Source organism: Stigmatopora nigra, chromosome 8 (assembly GCF_051989575.1).
Source record: "Stigmatopora nigra isolate UIUO_SnigA chromosome 8, RoL_Snig_1.1, whole genome shotgun sequence".
Taxonomy (NCBI): domain Eukaryota; kingdom Metazoa; phylum Chordata; class Actinopteri; order Syngnathiformes; family Syngnathidae; genus Stigmatopora; species Stigmatopora nigra.
In genome coordinates, this window is record NC_135515.1 from 1,450,407 (window position 1) to 1,473,531 (window position 23,125).

General features: G+C 33.8%; 1 protein-coding gene across 2 annotated transcripts in view; it reads left to right on the plus strand.

Moving 5' to 3' along the window:
* drd2a (dopamine receptor D2a) overlaps positions 1 to 22,565 on the plus strand; it is a 40,119-nt gene extending 17,554 nt beyond the window's left edge. Inside the window, exons 1-8 of one of the 2 annotated variants that reach the window (XM_077723287.1) lie at positions 6,830 to 6,982; positions 7,544 to 7,854; positions 10,583 to 10,692; positions 13,784 to 13,920; positions 17,193 to 17,401; positions 18,878 to 18,964; positions 20,035 to 20,416; positions 21,629 to 22,565. In XM_077723287.1, the coding sequence (XP_077579413.1) occupies positions 6,979 to 6,982; positions 7,544 to 7,854; positions 10,583 to 10,692; positions 13,784 to 13,920; positions 17,193 to 17,401; positions 18,878 to 18,964; positions 20,035 to 20,416; positions 21,629 to 21,825 (1,437 nt within the window). In that variant the 5' untranslated portion in view covers positions 6,830 to 6,978 and the 3' untranslated portion in view covers positions 21,826 to 22,565. Of the gene's footprint in view, positions 1 to 6,829; positions 6,983 to 7,543; positions 7,855 to 10,582; positions 10,693 to 13,783; positions 13,921 to 17,192; positions 17,402 to 18,877; positions 18,965 to 20,034; positions 20,417 to 21,628 lie in introns of those variants that run through there. The other variant, XM_077723286.1, reaches the window with a different exon arrangement.
* The last annotated feature ends 560 nt before the right edge of the window (positions 22,566 to 23,125 follow it).

The window sequence follows — 23,125 nt, forward strand, 5'->3', positions numbered from 1 at the left end:
GTTTTGCGGTGTCACTAATTCAGCAGGTCGTTTAAATATACTCAATGTTTATTTTAGGGAAGCATTAACATCAACTTGTGGGCCGAACCATTTTATATATTTAGATTTTTTTTTTTAATAATCTGATGAAAAGAAATTGATTAAAATCCTTAAATATTCAATTTAGTATTGATGTAAAATAATGTTTATTGGAGATTTTTTAATTTTTATATCAAAAGGAAACAAAATATACTTTAAATTATGCTCATGTTAAAGTAAAAAACAGAAAATATTTTTATATATTTATTTTGGCATTTTACAAAATGATTGTTAAACTTCAAACACAAAAACAATAAAAAAATGATTAAAAAAATTGCAATTATTCATTTAAAAAGGGTAAAATCAGAAAATATAGTATACATCTATAATCTTCATTTGAATTTTATCCTAAAAGAGAAAGTCAGCATTCATAATTTACTTTCTCGGACCGCATAAAATGATGCAGCGGGCCAGATATGGCCCCCGGGCCACCACTTTGACACCTGTGCTTTAGAATTATGGAATCCCACTGCATTCTAGTTTAGCCCAGGACTGTTTATTTAAAAAAAAAAACTTTGCTTTTCTACAGTTACTTCCATCTTGTCAATGTTCACAGTTAGAATTGAGGTCAGTTTAGGTTTACAGTGTGAATGCTTTAACGTCTATTTGTGAAAGATTGGACGGACCAGAGGGACACTTTAAAAGTGTCCATCCATTTTCTATATATTGCTTGTCCCGTTCAGGGTCGAAAGGGAAGCTGGAGCTAGGCTAGGCTCACTGAATTGTTTGGCAAAGTTAGACTGGTCCCTTGTTGAATGAAAAGCACGTATAGAAGAAGGGAATTTGTGCTTTTTTATTCACTAAATGTATTCAGTTTGTGCACTTTTAACAGTAGACACGCGCCTCAGCTGTCAAAAAACCCTAAAATATTATTTTCTGTGACAATGCAATCATCAAATTTCCTCTCCCTGGTTGACTTAGTATTCTTATTTTTTTCTTTCTTTAGTCCTGAACAATAGAATAGATTGAAAAGGCTTTTTTTTCTATGAAAAATATTTTTTTCCTCATTCAAAACAGTGACTTTGAACAAATGACAGGATAAAGGAATGCTGGCAGATTGTTTTTGATGCCAATTTGTCTTTATTTTTTAAAATAGATGTATAGCAGACAGCTTTAAATTATGCTAAAAAATAGGTGACTAACTTTTGAAGGGTTTTATATCAATTAAAATGTGATTTGTAGACTCCATGCTCTGAACTGAAGGATTTTTTACTCTTGTTTCAACTTATTCGTCTGTTTTATGGTTATGGTAATTGGCAATAACATTTTATTGATTTAGGAAAAATAAAAAATAAACATAAAAAGAATAAAAACATAGTATGCTGCAGTCCACATTGATTTAAAGAACTATATTTTTCAACCTGATTGTAAATATTAAACTGTTTAAATCAAAGCTAGACTTTTCCTAACTGAAGAAAAGAGTTTAAGTTTAATTTAATAGATATTTGTGAAAGTGTACCTATTATAGGCACATGTATTTTTTTTGTTTTAGAAATTAATGATGTGTACATTATCTGAAATTGTCAATTTTATCCCATTTTTGCATTTTAATACCCAATTTGTATGCATAAATAAGACATTTTTACCCAAAAATACAGTTTGACTACAGGTGGAATAAGACAAAATTTTAATAACTTTTAAAAAGACAGTAGAATAAATTTGGTGTACGTTAACGCCCAAATACATCAGCTAAGACATTAGACTGCTGTGTTTTCGGGAGTTTTATTTCAAGTTAAATATTCTGTAATACATTTCAGCCTTGTTTTCCACATTGAAATGTCCCAAATTCAGGATGAATAAAGTTATCCAATCCGATCCATTTTCACGACTATAAGGCGCACTTAAAAGTCTTAAATTTTCTCCCAAATAGACAGGGTGCCTTATAATCCAGTGCGCCTTGTATATGGAAAAAAAAATTAAAATTGTTATAATGGTAATCATTTATGGCTTGAACTATGGTTCGAAATTGTCTAAGGCTTTGTTCATTTGAACTTAGTGTCATTTTTAAAGGATTACATCGGCTTTGACTTTTAGTAAGAAGACCATTTCAATCATTTTGAGGAATTGAAGAGGCAGTTGAAACTTCTCTCTAGTTGTGCTGTCATTGCAAAAGAATTGACTCCTCGCAAGCATCAGCAATTTCAAAATAGCCTTTTAATCGGCCTCCCAAAATGAATCAGTCAACAAAGCATGCACCAAAACTAAAATCGTAAGCATTTCCCGCTCTATTGTACTCGCATACAGTGGCACAAACGAGGCCCATATTTTTTGCCCAGTGATCAGGAGAGATGCAAAACAATCCAAACACGACAGAATGCGCTTTTACGCTCTGCCAAAGCAAATCTGTGGTATTGATAGATGACGCATCTGGGCCCCAATGTCCTTTTGGCTCAATTCGGAATGGGTTGCCAGTTGTTTGCAGTGGATTAGAGGAGAAATGTTATTGTGTATTCGAGAGGTTTGTATCCCTTATCGTGTTTGTATTATTGCGAGAAAAAATAACTAAAAACGTTAACTATTCAGGTTTTCCAAGTGGGTATTAACGCTAAAAAGCCAAAAAAATAATATATATACATATATTTAATCCTCTTATGCTGCACAGCTTGATTTCATATTTAAAGGAAAGCATGCAAAATTTAATTGACTTATATACGCACGACTATGTGACTTGTAATTGTTTTTTTTTTTGGTTGTTTTTTTCTTGCAAGAAAACAACCGTCTGGTCTGGATTGCAAAATGACAAGAGTCAATGAATAAAGATTAAATATTCCAGGTTTGCAGACCAATTTATAGGCAGATTGAAACTGAAAATAATCATTTTTATCTGATATTTAAGTGGTGGTTTGTTCGGAATATGTTAAGCAAAAAAAATGTGTTTATCCATAGAAACTGGCGCTCATTTTTGATGGGAAAGCAAAGAAAAATTGATTGTTATTCATAAATTAGCTGATATGAGGAATATTATATGGGTATATTAAGATGCTGGACTATTTAGTACTTGGGAAATTTGTTAGTTGCTGATTAAGGCAAAAAGTGCAGTGGTGATTTTACAGTTTTATTGGTCACTGAAGTCTCGTTGTGTCTAAACGTCTTTTTTAACGTTAAAAAAAACAAAGGTTTTGTTGTGGTGAAGCTTAATTGGGTTCAGTTTGTGAGTCCTTTAAAGCACATTAACAACATCATTAAGTTTCTTTGTGGACGTTGCGGGTATTTGACAGCAGTATTTTTGTTTAAATTGGAAATACAGAAGCTATCATTCGGAATTAGAAAAATAATAAAAATGGCAGATTATAGCCTAACTCACCTATTTCTGCTCTGTTTTGGAGACAATGTCAGTACAGTGTTCCTTTGCTACTTTGCGGTTCAGATACCGCGGAGTCAGAGCTTCGTGGATTTTTTGGGGAAAAAAATACAAATATTAAATTGAAACACCATATTTTACAGTTTTTTTGTTATAACATGAATTTCACTCTCTCTACCCGTATTTTATATGGTGAACTCTATACAGGGGGGTAAAAAAAAAAATTAAAACAAAAAATCTAAAAGAATTCTAAAAATTTTTTTTTTGAATTAAATCCAAATTAAGCATTTTTGAAGAGGCATCACTACTTTGCGGAAATTCACTTATCGCAGGTGGTCCCGGTCCCCATTAACCGCGATAACCGAGGGAACGCTGTAAATAAATAAAAAAATTCCAAAAATAAATAAAAATAAAAAATTTGAATTAAATTCAAATTAAGCATTTTTGAAGGGGAATCCATACTTCGCGGAAATTCACTTATCGCAGGTCCCCATTAACCAGGATAACCGAGGGAACACTATGCAGGTTCATTGATAATGAAACACAATTCAACCATTGACGAAATACAGAGGAATTATAGTGGCTAAAATAAAAAAATAAATAAAATAACAAGAGTTTCTCATTCTGTAGGTAAGCAACGCCAGTAAAATAAATAAGAATGGACAGCTCAGGGCATCCGCGGGCTACATCCACAAACTGGTCCCCCGGAGCACATCATTCTCGCTTCACTCCCTCACTCACTTAGTCTTTTCTTCTCATAGTTTTTTTGCTGAAATTGGAGCGTCTCTCTCGATGCACCCGTGGCTGGCTCCTCTGGCATTTTCGCCTATTAAAGAGGCTGATTATGTAGCTGGTAAAAATTCCTTCACACCCGCATTACACATTGCAAAGTGTGGACACGACTTCATTATGGAGGAATATTTACATGGTGAGGGATGTTGTTGTGATGATGATGAGTCATTTGGAGATGGAAATAGGGGAGAATATAAAGTCCCATTTTACAAAGTTGACGCTGTATTTTGTGTATTTTCATTATTGGAGTTGTCATGTTTTGAATATTCTCTTGTAGCTTTATTTAATCAGATAATCCAATGAATATGTAAAAGTGAGATTTCTCTTTTTTTAATCCTCTTATTTTGATTAGCATGTTCCTAGTGGATGTCAGTGGTAGTGCAGGCAGTTGTTGTTTATTTCCAACAAATAAAAACACGTGTAAAGGGTTTTGAATTGATACAACAATTGTGCAATGTAAGATTTTTTTTGCATTATTTTTGTGCATCATTTAAAAATCATGTTAAATTATTTAAATACAGTAATCCCTTGAATATGAAGACCAAACATGGCCGCAATAATTGAAAAATCACCAAATAGGGTCACTCTTATTCTAACTAACTTTTATTTCAGTTTCAGCGTGGATTTTCTCATTTTTGTAAACTTTTTAAAAGTAATTAATAGCACAAAAAATCACTAAAAAAGTGAATTTGCCATAAGTGAAGTCTTGATAAGTGAGGGAAGACTGTAATTACGTTTTTGGCATTTTTATTGCAGTTTACCCGCATAATAATTGGACATAATTTCTTTTCAAGGTGGGAAAGAGCATGAAATACATATTTTTATACTATATATTTTTTGTGTGGCTCAACATTGTTTTGTCAATCTCTTCTTATTGCGTTGCATTTTCATTCAAAAACAAACAAACAAATGGAGACGTCATCTTTGCTTTTATTAGACCAGGCTTTTGTGTTTATTCATTTTATTATTTTTGCTCCTTTCTTTTAGCAAACCTTGTTTGGCCTTGACCCTTTGTGATGTACACTTTTATTTGTACGTATTAATAGAAAGTTTATATTATAAAAGGTTGGCCAACCATGTTGCGGCGTATTTGCCTCAGGCTTTTGAGATATGCTCACCAAGCGCAGCAGGCTTCTGTTGTTGATCCTTGAGGCATCATAACAGTCTGATGATTTGAAAATCACATCGATACGTGGCGTTTGGAACGGACATTCAAGTCGCCATAATTGCTAATTATCCCACACTTTTGGAATGTTCTTTTCTGTCATGGATTTCAGCTTAACTTTGTATCAAAACAAGGCAAGATTATAAAGTTGGAGACAGGAGAGACGTTTTGGGGAAGTAGAAAAGTTACAAAAAGTTCAAAATTGTGCGGTTTAATCTCATTTTTTTGGGTGAAAAGGACCAAACAACCAAATAACAGGTTGAAAATATTTGTATATTTATTTTTGGGGGGTTCTAAAAGGTTATGATGACAGGTACACTGCAATACAAATGCTAAAAAATGAATTATAGTATTCCCTCGATTATCGTGACTTCGCCAATTCACTTTTTGGGTGATTTTTTTTGGGCTATTAATAATTTTTTTTAAAGTTCATAAAAAAATAGAAAATTCATGCTTAAACTCCGCCCCGGAAAACAAAGCAATGCCATAAATGTAGTTTGAATCAAGAAAAATAATGTGTAAAATGTCATATTTGATCAAAACTACTCTATTCTGTTAAGTACAGATTTTCTCATACCATTTTTCTTAGCTACACAATACTCCTGTATTTTGCCGCACTGAACTGATTGTACTAAAAAAAATGCTCACTAAAGAACAGTGCCTTTTATAATAGTATTTTTAAAGGACAGCTTAGAAAACAGAGATTGAAGTCTTCCCAGACAATTGCGATTTTTATTGTTTTTGTCTTCACTCCTCTTCAGTGATAAGTCATGGTCTTTATTGTGTGTGGGTCAAGGGAGGTCATTTCACCACACCGATTGGATGTGGTCAGTTTGTCCCGTTTAACCCTCAACGTAGCAAAAACGAAATAAAACTTGCCACCTTGCCAAGTCCAATGATTATTTTACATGTATTTTAATCAATAGTTCTAATCAGCCAGACCAAAACAGGTTCAAAAACAACAACTACGCCTTGTTCATAGATTTCCAAGCAACAAAGTGGTCCAAAATGCATTAATATTGATTTTTTACTGATGCAAACACATCATTCCAATCTTGAGGAATAGTATAGAATTAGCAATTGTCATTGGTTGAAAGGAAGCAGCATGTAAACATATTGATTCAAGAAGCGTGCAAGCTTTTTGTTTTAATTTATAAATGTTTTTACAGCTCTGGATGTGTCCATTTTTGTATTTTTATTCAAAAGAAGTGTGAAGTCACTGAAAAGTCTTGTGAGGGTGTGTGTTTGGGGTCATGACCTTTTGAAAAACAGGAAGTTGACACTTTTTTGGCTGTTTTTGTCCAGTTAGTTTCAGACAGAAAAAAATATACATAACATTTCAAGAGCTCTTGGATTATTTTGGCAGTCCCATTTTACTCCCAAACTAAAGAAACGGACACAAAATTGATATACTGCTGAACAATTTTGGAAGAAAAAAATGTCAACACAGTTGAAAAGTTGAGAGTGTTGACTTATGGGAAAAAAATGGTGGAAAGGACTAAGTGCTGCTCTTTATAGATCCAAGAAGGAATTTTATTGAGCATTTTTTTTGCAGTTTTTCTGTCATCTTGGATTCATTTTGTGGACATAGATGGATGTACTGCTGAACAATTTTGGAAGAAAAACGTGTCAGCACAGTTGAATGGGTGAGAGTGTTGACTTATGGGAAAAAAATGGTGGACAGGACTAAGTGCTGCTCTTTATAGATCCAAGAAGGAATTTTATTGAGCAGTTTTTTGCAGTTTTGGTGTCATCTTGGATTCATTTTGTGGACACAAATGGATATACTGCTGAATAATTTTGGAAGAAAAACGTGTCAGCACAGTTTAATGGGTGAGAGTGTTGACTTATGGGAAAAAAATGGTGGAAAGGTCCAAGAAGAAGGAATTTTATTTTGCAGTTTTTTGCAGTTTTGCTCTCATCTTGGATTCATTTTGTGACTAGTGTGGTTTGTGTTGTGGATATTTGCATTTAGGATGAGGCAATTTACATCTTTTATTCTTTTTTTAGTGTTTTTTTTGGTAAAATGTACCTCACATTTTTGGCCACCATTAGACAGCCACAGTTATTTCTTAAAGAAAACCAAGCAGTATTCACTTTGTAACATTTTACTTATATTTAAACCTGAGTGGTTTGTTACCATTGAGCAATCAGTTTTTTTTTTAATGCAATTCCTTATGACTAATGCGGTTGTGTTGTATTTCCAGGGCCTGTCGCTGGCCTGCATCACTCACAGCTGATGGATGTCTTTACCCACTATGCCTACAACGAGAGTTTTTACGAAAACGGAACGTGGGGCTTCAACGAAACGGAGCAAGAGAGGAAACATGAATACAACTACTACGCCATGTTGCTCACGCTGCTCATCTTTGTCATCGTCTTTGGCAACGTGCTGGTTTGCATGGCCGTGTCCAGAGAGAAAGCCCTGCAGACTACCACCAACTACCTGATCGTCAGCTTGGCCGTCGCTGACCTCCTGGTGGCTACGTTGGTCATGCCGTGGGTTGTCTACTTGGAGGTATTTCCACCAAAATATGCGTGCCAAATATTTAAGTAGTATGATTGTGATATTTTTCTTTATGTTGAGTTATGATGGCACAGAAGTTTTAATGAGATTTACAGATGTTTGGATCTCTCCAGAATTGCTTTTCCCTCTTTTAATTTCGTATTGCGTTTCGTCACATGATAAAAACGAGTCTCAACTACTGATTTCTACTGAGAAAAAACACAAATACTTTTTGATGATAATTAATTATTGAGAGTGGAAAAATGTTAGAATGGGACTTTAATTCTCCAGAACTTTTTTGGCACTCCTATCCTCTTTTAATTTCGTATTGCGTTTCGTCACATGATAAAAACGAGTCTCAACTACTGATTTCTATTGAGAAAAACTACCACAAATGAATATTTTTGATGATATTTAAGTAAGTGGAAAATTGTTAGAATATGACTTTAAATCTTCAGAATTTTTTCCCACTCTGGTCCTTTTTTAATTTCATATTGCGTTTTGTCACATGATAAACGAGTCCCGCCTACTGATTTCTACTAAGAAAACCAACACAAAAAATAGTTTTATTGCACAATTTTAATTGTTAGGGGTTCGGTGACAGCTAGTCTTTAGAAATGACAGTTAAATACTTTTTGATGACATTTAATAAGAGTGGAACTTTAATTGTGACACTTGATTTGAATAGTGTTGTTGTTTTTGTACTACATTTTCTCACTATTGTGGCTTGTGATAGTTAAATCTTAACGTCAAACTCTGTTTTTTTCCCTTTTTCCTCCTTTATGAAACTACTTTATGCGTATTTTAGTGAACATACCGTTGCTTGCTGGGAGAAAGTGGCAACATAGTTTTCTTTCAACAGCTGTTTTTTTTTTTCATTTTAAATCTCCTCCATCTCTTTACCACTTCTATGTTAACACACCTTTATTTTCCCGTGGCTTTGATTCCTAACCCACCTCCAAAATTGCTCTCTCCATCTGCTCTTTTGGCTCCCCAGCCTCCATTACGGCATTTTGCAATCTCTCATCCCAATACATTTGCATATTAAACCAAAGTGCTGACACCATTTGAAGACTTTTAAAGGAATATGCGTCGCTCGGAGTTTCGAGTGGGAATAAAAAACGGCTTCGGCATTGCTGACTCTTTTGCTTATGTTGTTTGGTTCAAAACAGGCATTGGGTTTTAAAATGTTTATGAATGGAAAACGGGAAGAAAGAGTGAATTGTGGGAATTCTAGTCATTATGATCTAATCTTTCTGTAATCCATGTCAGCGTAGCAAAGCCGAGGAGAAACATGTGACGCTTAATTTTCTGACAACGCGGCCTCCAGGACAAAGATTAATCGACCACCCGATGCGTACGTTTAATACCTTTTTCAGGGTGGGGAAAGGAAGCCGGTGGGTTTCTGTCAGGTGGAATGGGTGATCTTGCAGGGCAATGATGATCATGTTTAATTTAATAATTATGGAGTTTTCCACAGGAATATGGATGCAAGAAGTTTTATAAAGTAGTAGTATTTCAGATAAAGCCTCACAATTTTTATTAGATATACTCAGGAAACTAGCTAGCCTTTATTTATTCTTCCGAGTTGGCGTAACTTTATTTATGTGCTTAGAGAGTTTCATATCTAAGTACTGTTTAATATCTAAGTACTGTTTAATATCCAAGTACTGTTTAATATCCAAGTACTGTTTAATATCTAAGTACTGTTTAATATCTAAGTACTGTTTAATATCTAAGTACTGTTTAATATCTAAGTACTATTTAATATCTAAGTACTGTTTATTATCCCAGTACTGTTTAATATCCAAGTACTGTTTAATATCTAAGTACTGTTTAATATCTAAGTACTGTTTAATATCTAAGTACTGTTTAATATCCCAGTACTGTTTAATATCCCAGTACTGTTTAATATCTCAGTACTGTTTAATATCTCAGTACTGATTAATATCCCAGTACTGTTTAATATCCCAGTACTGTTTAATATCCCAGTACTGTTTAACATCCCAGTACTGTTTAACATCCAAGTACTGTTTAATATCCAAGTACATTTGACCGGCGACCAAAAGACAGGTCACGCTGTTTAATTAGCGACAAACTGAAGAAAATCATCACTTTGTTGATCATTACAAAGCGGTACTGTAATCATATTGCTTTTCCGAGTGAGAAATAGTGTAAGGTTACTCCTACTGAAAAGTAATTAAACCATTTTCCAAGCGTGTTTCTTGCAGTACAGAGCATAAAGACGTCCGTCTATATGAAACAATTCCATCCCTGCAATTATTTCTTTCTCTCAAAAAGCGTCTGCTGCTTTACTCGTCAGATCTTAATCGGCGCCGTTTCATTATTTGCACATTCACGTGGCAGTTGTACCCTATTTTTTCGTTTAATATATTAAATGTTTTTTGCTTTTTGGAGCCTCTCGTTTGTGCGCCATTTAAAATACCCCTGCCGTTTAATATATATTAAAAGGGGGGTATGTTAAACAGAAAAATATGGTTATAAACGTCGTCCTTTTGAAGATTTTGACACTTTCGGCATTCTTAACAAGGACTTTTCTAATTACGAATGCATTTAAGGAGTAGAGGAATTCATCAATTTTCATCTATCATTAGGCTTCACCGTTTTTGTCAATATGGCACTTAGTGGATGATTGAAATTAATGTTGTAAAGCCCATATTTTGACTGCTTTTTCTTTAATGGCTTACCTTTTTTGTTGTTATTTTTTCTTTTTTTGTAGGTGGTGGGGGAATGGCGCTTTAGCAAGATCCACTGTGACATCTTTGTCACTTTAGATGTGATGATGTGCACAGCAAGCATTCTCAATCTGTGTGCCATCAGCATTGATCGGTGAGTTGGCTTATGCTCACATTTTTTTCTGTTTTTTTTCCGGTCTTGATTGTTCCTTGCATGGATTGTTTTTGTTTTGTATAACGGGAAATCTTTACCCGAGGAATTAGAGAGTTGCATCTAACATTTCTTTGTTGTTCTTATAATTATACCAAACAATTTTTGCAATAGTTTTTCAAAGCACATGCAGATTTTCAGACATTAGAGTTTAGATATTATATTATGGTGCATATGAAAGTTTGCAATATTGGAGTTAAAATACAGAGTACAAGATTAGATTTAAGGGGGAAAAAACACTGTTAGGGAAAATGTGCTCGTACTTGGATTTATAATTAAAATTGTGTGCAAGTGAATATTCAATGTAGTTTATTAATATTGTAATTCATTAATGACGTCAACTCGGTTTTATGTGGGCTGGACCATTTTAGATATAATATTTAGATTTTTTATTTTTATTTTTAGAAATGGATTAAAGTAACTTGATCTAAATCCCTGAATATTCAGTTTTTTATAGATCTAAAACAATGTTTAATTTATTTTTAGACATTTTTAGGTTTTACAAAGTGATTTTTGAACTAAAAACCGAAAAAAATGATAAAAAATTACAATTATTGATTAAAAATGAGGAAAATCAAGAAATTTAATATACATCTATACTCATCATTTGAATTTGATCCTAAAACAAAAAGTCGGCACTCATGATTGACTTTCCTGGGCCGCACAAAATGGTGTGATGGGCCACATTTGGCCCGCGGGCCGCCACTTTGACACTTGTGATGTAATCCATCCTACAGATACTTAAAAGTAAGCAAAAATGTTACTTTAGCACTTTAACAAGCACAGGAAAAAGAATCCAAAGGTTCAACCAGCAGGAGCCAATTAATAATAATAATAAAAAAAAGATGAATTAAATATGTCTGTCAAGGGTTTCTACATATCTTATGTAAAGCCCACATTTCTATCGTTTGTGATCTTAGATGGAATTCTAATTTGACTTCTTAACCAGTCACAAGGGAAAGCACACAACTAGCAGCGGTTAAAAAAAATTGAGATGCAGAAAAACAACCTTTGTCAGGGTCAGATGATCAACTAATTATTTGTTTAGTACGCATTGAATTATCATAGGAAAACTACAGAGTTGAATACAAACGAAAATAAAATAAACCATGTTTACCCTAAGGGTTTTATTTAGTAAAATCTTGAGGTGGAAGAATCAAAAGCTATTATAATAAAAAATAAAAAGACATGAAAATAGATTTTCCTGGAGAGCCGTGCATGCCTATGATGTAAATTCACCTCTTTGCTTTCATTAAAAATCTATAGGGAGTAAATATGTAATCCTGAAAACCACTTTAGCTTGTGTTATGTACGGATAGTATAATATATCAAGCTGTCACATGTCATTTTACAACATGTGCTGAATGGCTGCACCGAAAAAAAGGCATATTTGTCTTATTTGTACATGAAAATCACATTATTATGTATAATGGACTAATATGTCTTTTTTGTATTGGCATGGGTTTTTTACGCAAAGGTAAGGGACACCCCAATTTGCATTTAGATGCTATTTATAAGACTTGTATGTTTGTGGATCCTCAAGGGGATGATGGGGGCAGTTTCCAAGACATTTTTCCTCTTGCTTGAAAACATATAAATGTTCAACTGTGTCAAAGTGGCGGCCCGGGGGCCAAATTTGGTCCGGCGTATTATTTTGTGTGGTCCGGGAAGGTAAATTTTGAGTGCCGACTTTGTTTTAGGATCATATGAAAATGAAGAATATAGATGTATATTAAATTTCCTGATTTTCCCCCTTTTTAAATCAATAATTGTCATTTTTTTATCATTTTTGGGGGGTTTTAGTTCAAAAATTGCTTTGTAAAAATAAAAAAATATAGAAAAAAAGTTCAAATAAACTTCGTTTTAGATCTATAAAAAAAGGGAATATTCAGGGCTTTTAATCCAGTTCTTTTAATCGACGTGTCAAAGTGGTGGCTCGGGGGCCAAATCCGGACCGCCAAAATATTTTATTTTTTTTTAAAAATAAACTGCACTAGACCCATATTGAAATGTGCGCCATCAATTTTTTTTATGATTTACTCAAAAATATCCATTAAAATGAACAAATCTGCTTCCTTATTAACCCATAAAATTCCAAACAATCAATCAATCTCTTTGACATTTTCCCATAAATTGTATCATGCTTCCATTATAAAATATGGAAAAAATATACTATGCAGTGAAATCCAATGTTAGATGCATAAAAATAGAATAGAATAGAATTTCCCCAAAGGCCATGAAAAGTTGACATAACGTAAAAAGCGTTAAAGGACATGAAATACAATTCTACATGATTTAATTATACATTTTTGAGCGCTGTAGCGTGCAAGTGCGCCATATGAGAAAGCCTGCATTTTCTTCCCTGTGATTATTAGCCTTTTGAACAAGGTCACTTGATGTTAAATGATTAGATTTCCCTGCAGCACTCACAGTAGAAAATTCTGCTTTCTTTGCGGCGACCAATCGCTTTTTTTACGCCATGGACCATTTCAATTCCTATCCAATGGATAGCAATACATATTGTGTCTTATTAATTACTTTTTTATCGCTATTTGGAATTTTAGCTGCTTTTCCTGGATAAAGTCAGTATTATAGATAAGTGGGTGGCAAAAAAATGTGGCTCTCGAACTGTATACGGCTTTCAGAGAAAATGCTTCTTATATTTTTTTTGTAAATTCTGTGGCTCTTTTGCCTTGTTTTATGTTTGTCTTATTTTTATTTTCTTTCTTAAAATGCAATCAAATTAATCAGAGGCTGTTAATTATAATAATAATAAGATATTTTAAAAAATAATTTGGCTGACTGAATTATTTTTTATGTTGCTCACCTTTTTAATATTTTAGCTTTTTGTGTTTAATTTATATGATACTTTGGATCTAAAGGGCCCATTAATAATATTAATAAGATAAGATATTATTTTTCAATAATTTGACAGACTGATTTCTTTTTATTATGCTGCTCATGTATTTTATCAGGTTCTAGATTGGGACGCTTTTACCGTTAAAACTGAAATTCTATTTAACTCCCTCCTTAGATACACAGCGGTTGCCATGCCGATGCTGTACAACACCCGTTACAGTTCAAGGAGAAGGGTAACCATCATGATCTCGGTGGTGTGGGTGCTCTCTTTCGCCATATCCTGCCCTCTACTCTTTGGGCTCAATAACACAGGTAAGAAATACCAGCACGTGTGTCAAAGTGGCGGCCCAGGGGCCAAATCATGGCCCGTCGCATCATTTTGTGTGGCCCGGGAAGGTAAATCATGAGTGCCGACTTTCTGTTTTAGGATTAAATTCAAATAAAGATTATAGATGTATATTAAATTTCCTGATTTTCCGCCTTTTAAATAAATAATTGTCATTTTTTAATCATTTTTTTGTGTTTTTAGTTCAAAAATCATTTTGTAAAATCTAAAGATATATTTAAACAAAGCTAAAATGAATAGTGTTTTAGATCTATAAAAAATGGAATATTCTGGGCTTTTAATCCAGTTCTTTTAATCCATTTATAAAAAAAAAGTTTAAGAAAAAGAAGAAAAAAAATGACAAACAGAAGAACATGAAAACTCTTAAAAATTAAACTTCGCCCGACGAGTTAAAATGGACAAATTAAGACTCTAAACTAGAGAAACATGAATTTGGGTCATGTAAAATGCAAATGATAAACAGTACAGTTCATTTGCACATCCTTTTCAACCTGCTGTAAATTCATAAATGGAAGACAAAGTGAATTTTCATCAGAGTTGCTTATTATGCATTCAGGTGGAGGTTGCGCGGCTATTTAATTTCACATGTCCGTATGTTTGGCTTCAAGATCACTCAAGAACCAATAGAGACATCATTATGAAACTCTAGATTCATTTGGAGGTTAATGAGGTCAAACGTAGCAGAGGTCAGGAAAGAAATTTTACATAGACTCCAACGGACGGATTAGCCTATTTAACCTTCATTTGCATTCTGGGTAATATGATGAGACCAGGCAAAGAGAGGATTTTGGGGGTACCAGGTTAAAGGAAAATTGAGGTCACAAATGTATGTGACAGTTTGGCGGCATGCTGGTGATGAAGCATATTTATTTTTTAAATCGTTATATATATAATATTAGATTGCAGGTGTCAAAGAGGCAGCCCGGGGGCCAGATCTGGCCCGCCGCATCATTTTTTACGGCCCGGCAAAGTAAATCATGAGTGCCAACTTTCTGTTTTAGGATTAATATTAAAATCAAGATGATAGATGCATATTATATTTCCTGGTTTTCCCCTTTTTAAATTCAATAATTGCATTTTTTTATCATTTTTTTGTTTTGTTTTGAGGTTTTTAGGTAAAAAAGCATTTAGTAATATCTAAAAATAAATATGTAGAAATATTTTTGGTTCAACACTTTAATATTGAATATAATTTTTAAAAAATGTTTATATTGACATAAAAAACAAATGATTATTAGATGTTTTTGATTACTAAGAAAAAAATGTCAAATAAACCGTTTTATATCTATAAAAAAAAAACTGAATATTTAGGGATTTTATTCCAGTTCTTTTAATCCATTTATTAAAAAAAATTCTAAATATTATATCTAAAATGGTCCGGCCCACATTAAATCGAGTTGATGTTATTGCGGCCCGCGAACCAACAGTTTGACACCCTTGTATTAGATGATATTATCAGCTATAGAGAATGATACGTATCTAAATTACTTGCAGTACGTTCAGTAGGTTTTTCATCTTATACTTATCTTTCAAAACAATCTTTTTTGTTTTGACAGTTCACTTTATTTCCTTTATCAGTTTTCCTTTCACGCTTTTTGTAGAAAAATGTTGCCACCATCAAACTCTAAATGAGAGAATATAATGCGATAACATTCCTTTTGAACATTTAAATACCTTGCCTTGTTTTTGTAGCATATTCAATTAAAATATTGATTAAAAAATAAGACAATAAAATATGGCTGTAAAGCCAAAAGACCTTCAAGAGTGGTGCCTTGAAGCCTCATTTGTTTGATTTGAGCTAAATGTTTTAAAAGAATGACGTGGAAATTGCATCAATAACTTTCCGGGCGAGTTGACGTTGATATTTTATGATGTTTGAAAACGTCAACCCTGAGTTGTTGGCGTCAATGAAATTTCAAGGTTCACCCTGTCATGCACTGAAGAAACCTTTGCAAATAATGGACAAAAATGCGAGCGATTATTGGAAAAATAAACTTTCTTTGCAATTGATTGTTCTTTCAATCCTTCTTTCAATTCCGCAAATTACCAGATTTAAAACAAAAATGACTAACAGCAAACTATAATTATTTCCTAAATGAAAATGTGGTAAAATATTTATCATTGTTTTTCCAAGTTGGCATTAGATTGTATAAAATATTAATCATGAAGAACTATGTGCAATATTTTTGAAATTTGTGCAATATTTTGGAAATCTGTGCAGTATTTTGGAAATCTGTGCAATATTTTGGAAATCTGTGCAGTATTTTTTTAAATCTGTGCAGTATTTTTGAAATCTGTGCAATATTTTGTAAATCTGTGCAGTATTTTTGAAATATGTGCAGTATTTCTGAAATCTGTGCAGTATTTTTGAAGTGTGTGCAGTATTTTTGAAGTGTGTGCAGTATTTTTGAAGTATGTGCAGTATTTTTGAAGTGTGCAGTATTTTTGAAGTGTGTGCAGTATTTTTGAAGTGTGTGCAGTATTTTTGAAGTGTGTGCAGTATTTTTGAAGTGTGTGCAGTATGTTTGAAGTGTGTGCAGTATGTTTGAAGTGTGTGCAGTATGTTTGAAGTGTGTGCAGTATTTTTGAAGTGTGTGTAGTATTTTTGAAATCTGTGCAGTATTTTTGAAATCTGTGCAGTATTTTTAAATACGTGCAGTAATTTTGAAATCTGTACAGTATTTTTGAAATCTGTACAGTATTTTTGAAATCTGTGCAGTATTTTTGAAATCCGTGCAGTATTTTTGAAATATGTGCAGTATTTTTGAAATATGTGCAGTATTTTTGAAATCCGTGCAGTATTTCTGAAATCTGTGCAGTATTTCTGAAATCTGTGCAGTATTTTTGAAATCTGTGCAGTATTTTTGAAATCTGTGCAGTATATTTGAAATCTGTGCAGTATATTTGAAATCTGTGCAGTATATTTGAAATCTGTGCAGTATATTGGAAATATCTGCAATATTTTGGAAATCTCTGCAGCATTTTTGAAATCTCTGCAGCATTTTTGATATCTGGGCAAGATTTCTGAAATTTTTGCAATATTTTAGAATTCCCTTAGCCAGACTAACTTTTTACACTTTTATACTATTTGTTTTTTTTTTTTTACTGGGAAAATACACTTCGAAAAGCTTGGAGTATTACCACCAATTTCGTTATACGAAACTGTGTATGATGATTGAATTTGAAGAATTACAGAAGTCAAACTATTAAAAAGTATTATTCTTTCTCTTTCCCACAGCCACCCGAGAAGCGTCACTATGTGTGATCGCAAACCCGGCTTTCGTGGTCTACTCCTCCATCGTGTCCTTCTACGTACCTTTCATCATCACCCTGCTAGTCTACGTTCAAATCTACGTTGTTCTGAGAAAGCGAAGGAAGCGAGTTAACACCAAACCCAAGCAGCGCATGTGTCAGGCCGCCGTTCCCGATGTGGCTACTTCTCTCAAGGTGGGCTTCCGTCTCCCATTTTTTTTCCCATTTCAAGCTCATCTTCATTTTCTCTAAGTCACCGGTGTGTCATTTTGTGCGGCCCGTGAAAGTCAATCATGAGTGCCGACTTTCCGTTTTTTAGGATAAAATTGAAATGAAGACTATAGATGTATATTAAATTCTTTATTTTCCCCTTTTTAAATCAATAATTGTCATTTTTTAATCAATTTTTTTCTGTTTTTAGTTCAAAAATCATTATGTAAAATCTAAAAATATATTTTAAAAAAAGTTAAAATAAACATTGTTTTAGATCTATAAAAAATTGAATATTCAGGTCTTTTAATCCAGTTTTTTTAATCTATTTATAAAAAAAAAATTAAAATATTATATCTAAAATGGTCTGGCCTACGTGAAATCAAATTAAAATGAATGAGAATAGATGTTTATTAAATTCCCTGATTTTTTTTTTTCCCCCTTTCAAATCAATACCTGTCATTTTTTAATCAATTTTCTCTGTTTTTAGTTCAAAAATTCTTTTGTAAAATCAAAAAATACATTTAAAAAAAGTTAAAATAAAAATCTATAAGAAAAAGCTGAATATTCAGTGATTTTAATCCAGTTCTTTTAATCCATTTCTAAAAAAAAATCCAAATATCATATCTAAAATGATCCAGCCCACATGAAATCAAGTTAACATTAAAGCACCCCTGCGAACCAACCCGAATTTAAACCCCCAACTCTAAGTGATATTTCCCCTTTACACTATACCTACAGGCATTCATCCACAATACTTCCCCAATGAATCTTTTTTTCATCAATCCCACCCCACGTTTGACTCCATTTGCCCAATAAAACACACACAAGCAATCATGTGGCAAGTTTTTTAGAGTGACAGCTTTTATAGACTAGAAATTGTAGCAGAAATAACCCTTAACACATCTGATACCACACCATATTTACTCTGTAAAAACCTTCCAAGGAGAATTATTACTGCACTTACCTACTTTAAACAGTCAAAACACCTTCATATGTGTATGAGTGGATATATTAACACCAAATAAAACTTTTGTGGGCTTTTTATCGCACATTACTACAACATCCAATGGCCCGACAAGTCATTATACGGTAGCGTATTGATAAATGAGCAGATAATGATTATGATGAGGAAATTATCATTATAGAGCTAGACTAATCACATTTCAATATACACAGCCAATGGCTGACTTGTTATACTTGTTTGTCTGTAGTCAAATAACCCCCCCGTGTCTATTTTATGATGCAAGGAAGTTAATGGGCTGACTTTTCAGCAGCGGGTCGCCATCTCGTCATCTCGCCACGCCGTTTCGCCTCGCCAACGCTGGTGTAAACCGCTTTGACCTTCCCGGTTCGCCCATTTTAGCCACGACAGGCCGCTTTTATCACTTTTCAGCCGACGACATCCAACATGTCGTTTATTTGACACGTCTTTTCATTTTTTTTTTTTTCAAAATGCAGGATAAGTGCACTCATCCAGAGGACGTGAGGCTGTGCACAGTGATTGTCAAGTCGAATGGGAGTTTCCCTGCTAAAAAGAAGAAGGTGGTACGTGTACTTTTATACTTTTATGCTTATCTTCTATTTTTTTTTTCTTGGCGGTGATGAAGAGTGAAATTGATGGACTCGAGAAAGGATTTAGCTAGGTGTTATTTTGACAGGTGACTTAGCAACTGTGTTAAGATAGGAATAGCTATCATAATTGGCTATTCTATGGTTCAGAAATGATCTAGTTTTGAATTAAGAGGCTATGTGCACTGTTGAATTGGTGCATGCTTGCAAAATGCATCGTTTGACAACCGTGTAAGTAAAATATTTCAGTTTATACTTCAATTCTTTTCAGAAGTAGATGTTATGGGGTTCTGCAGGGCTCTGTTTGAGGGATACTACTTTTTTAGTCTAGGTTAAGGGTGTCAGACTCGGGTCTTGTTTTTATTCGGGCCATTTTAGATATAATATTTAATCATTATGTGCCATATTAAAGTGGAAAACAGAAAATATTTTCCTAGATTTTTAGATTTTTTAACTGAAAACGAAGAAAATATGGATTAAAAAACAGCAATTGTCAATTTTAAAGGATGAAAATCAGGAAATCTATTATACATCTATATCTATCATTTTAATTTCACCCTAAAACAGAAAGTCACCACTCCTGATTTACTTTCTCGGGCCACCTAAAAGGATGCAACGGGCCAGATTTGGCCCCCGGGCTGCCACTTTGACACCACTTAGACAGGCAGCTAAAATCTGATTAATTAGGCAATCCATATTTGCTCTTTTCTTGGGGGCAAACCCACCATCCACCCTACAAAACATAAAAACAATGTCAATATTAGTAACTAATGTCAGTTTTTTTTACCTCTAACTAAACTCCCATAGTGTTGCTAATATAATGTTATAACAATCAAACGCTCCACTTAACTCTAGTTGCCACGGCAACCTATCAGATAGGTCAATAATATGCAACCCTAAAAAATGAGTAGTTGAAGATTCCAATTCATCGCTATGCTGATGAGCGTCCATTTTTAAGGAGAAGAAAAATGACAAGAAAAACACAGCTTGACCTTTTAACGAGAATCATCTGTCTCCATATCGTCACCCCGCTCGACACTTTTCAGATATTTATTAAAGACGTCGCCCACAAGAGTCAAGATTTGGAACTGGATGAACTCAACAGTGGAAGCAGCAGCCATAAGCAGAAGCAACTTTGTGCCCTTGGAAATACTCCGGCCACCAGTCACCAGCAGTTGATGCCGGCCAGGGCTAACGCCAGCCCTACTTCTTCGCCTCCGACACCCCCCGAAGAGAGCCAGAGAGCGGAGAAGAATGGAGATCCTGGCCAGGATGCCATGGAGGAGCCTACGCAAAGTGTAGCTAAAGTCTTCCAGACGCAGGCGTTGCCCAACGGCAAGACGCAGACTTCGTTGAAAAGCTTGAGTAAAAGGAAGATCTCCCAGCAGAAGGAGAAGAAGGCAACGCAGATGTTAGCCATCGTCCTCGGTGAGTTAAGACTACACTTGGTAAGCATTTGGGGAGTTTTGGCATATATATTTGCTTTGTGGGGGTCTGCTTACAAAGTGGTCAATCAAAAAAATATATGATTAAGATCCTTGTTGGATCAGGTAGAATTTTTATACAGCTTTATTTGAGAAAGGATTTTTTGGGATTATATTGAGTATAAATTGGCAATAGACTAATTACTAATTTCTGAAGATAAGTATTGACATGTTCTTGATTTACTTTTTAGGAGATTATATCTTATTTTAAGTGGGATGAAACAGAAAGTCGACACATTCTTGTTAAGACTGATTTTTGTCTTCATTTTTTTGCAGTGTTTGCTCACCTTGAAAATCTGCGTTTATTTACACAACCTAAAAAAATGGGGTTGATTGATGAGGGTTTTTTTGCCCCCTAAGTAGTAGTAATTAAATAGAAAATGTATTCCAGATTTATGGTGATTTTAGCATTTATTATTTTATAATTCGAGACAAGAGTTTAAATTCAAGTACCGTATTTTCACGACTATAAGGCGCACTTAAAAGTCTTAAATTTTCTCCAAACAAGACATGGCGCCTTATAATCCAGTGTCCTTTTTTTATGGAAAACAAATTAAAATGTGTCATTCATTGATGGTACGCCTTTAAATGTGGTGCGCCTTATGCATGGAAAACAAATTAAAATGTGTCATTCATTGAGGGTGCGCCTTATGATGCAGTGCACCTTATATATGGGAAAAATAGTGTAATTCATTGAGGGTGCGCCTTATAATCCAGTGTGCTTTATATATGGAAAAAAATTTAAGTGTCCTTCATTGAGGGTGCGCCTTATAATGCAGTGCGGCTTATAGTCGTGAAAATACAGCATTAGGTGCGTAATCTATACATTGCAATTTTAACCTATTAACAACTTCACCTATTTTCCAGAAAATGACCTCCAAAAAGTCAATTGAAAACAACCTTCTCAGCTCGTATTGTCTTTTAAACCTAAAAAAAAGATGACACAAAAAGAGTAAAAACGAAAGGTCAGCCTAATAACCCTTTTTCAGGTAATACATGGGAAAAATGTGGGTGTTTAGGTACTACTTTTACGGAGGCAGCCATGCATTGACAGAGGAAGGAAATAGTTGCCATCACACCTGTCAAGGAGGAAGCCAGAGCCTTCCTCCTTCATAAAGCCATCATTGAAAATATCAATTTTCTCCTCTTTCCTCAGGTGTTTTCATCATCTGCTGGCTGCCATTTTTCATCACACACATCTTGAACACCCACTGCACAAAATGCAAAGTTCCCGCCGAGATGTACAATGCTTTCACTTGGCTCGGTTACGTCAACAGTGCCGTCAATCCTATCATTTACACCACTTTTAACGTGGAATTCCGAAAAGCGTTCATAAAGATTTTACATTGCTAAAAAAAAAATAATAATAATAATAATAATAATGGCGCATTTTTTTCCACTCACGGACAAATACCTCATCCTGGAAAGGAAAAAAAAATAAAAAAGTACTGCAAGGGGGGAAATTGATGTTTGATTTTCCAAGTCAGGGAGTTGATGAAATGAATGGGAGACTTCCTATGGATTGTTTAAGGGTGGATTTTTGCCTCCCTTTTAAAACTCTGAATGTAAAACTAAACAAAAAAAAATGTCTGTAATTATTATGGAGGCTTTGGCAAAGTCAATGGTACATTGTTTAAAAAAAAAAAGAGAGAAAAAGAAAAACATTGTGCTCGTCACGTGTAACGTATTCACTGCACACATTTTGAAACTGCTGTTTAAGTGTGAATTTACCCTTTCCAGAAAATGCAAAACATACATATATATTTATATATATATATATATGGAGTATATACATATATGTACATGGCGTGTATATATCGTGAACGGACGTTTGGTCGCCGGTCTTTTGGTGGCCGGTATCAAAGAGAGAATATCTAAGAGAGATAGTTTAATTCCTGAGAGAGTTTAATTTCTGAGAGAGAGTTTAATATCTGAGAGAGAGTTTAATATCTAAGTACTGCTTAATATCTAAGTACTGCTTAATATCTAAGTACTGCTTAATATCTAAGTACTGCTTAATATCTAAGTACTGCTTAATATCTAAGTACTGCTTAATATCTAAGTACTGCTTAATATCTAAGTACTCCTTAATATCTAAGTACTGCTTAATATCTAAGTACTGCTTAATATCTAAGTACTGCTTAATATCTAAGTACTGCTTAATATCTAAGTACTGCTTAATATCTAAGTACTGCTTAATATCTAAGTACTGCTTAATATCTAAGTACTGCTTAATATCTAAGTACTGCCTAATATCTAAGTACTGCTTAATATCTAAGTACTGCTTAATATCTAAGTACTGCTTAATATCTAAGTACTGCTTAATATCTAAGTACTGCTTAATATCTAAGTACTCATTAATATCTAAGTACTATTGAAACCAGCTCTCAAAATTATATTCATGAGAGAGTTTAATATCTAAATATCTACTGTTTTCAGCAGTACTTAGATATTAAACAGTACTTAGATATTAAACTCTCTCTCATGAATATAATTTTGAGAGCTGGTTTCATTGACCGGCGACCAAAAGACCGGTGACCAACCGTCCGAGCACCGTATATATACATAAATCAAAGAATATCAGTGTTCATTTCAGTGTTAACTAAGATATGTGAGCTAATCTATATTCTAAAATCCTTATTGTTCTTGGCTT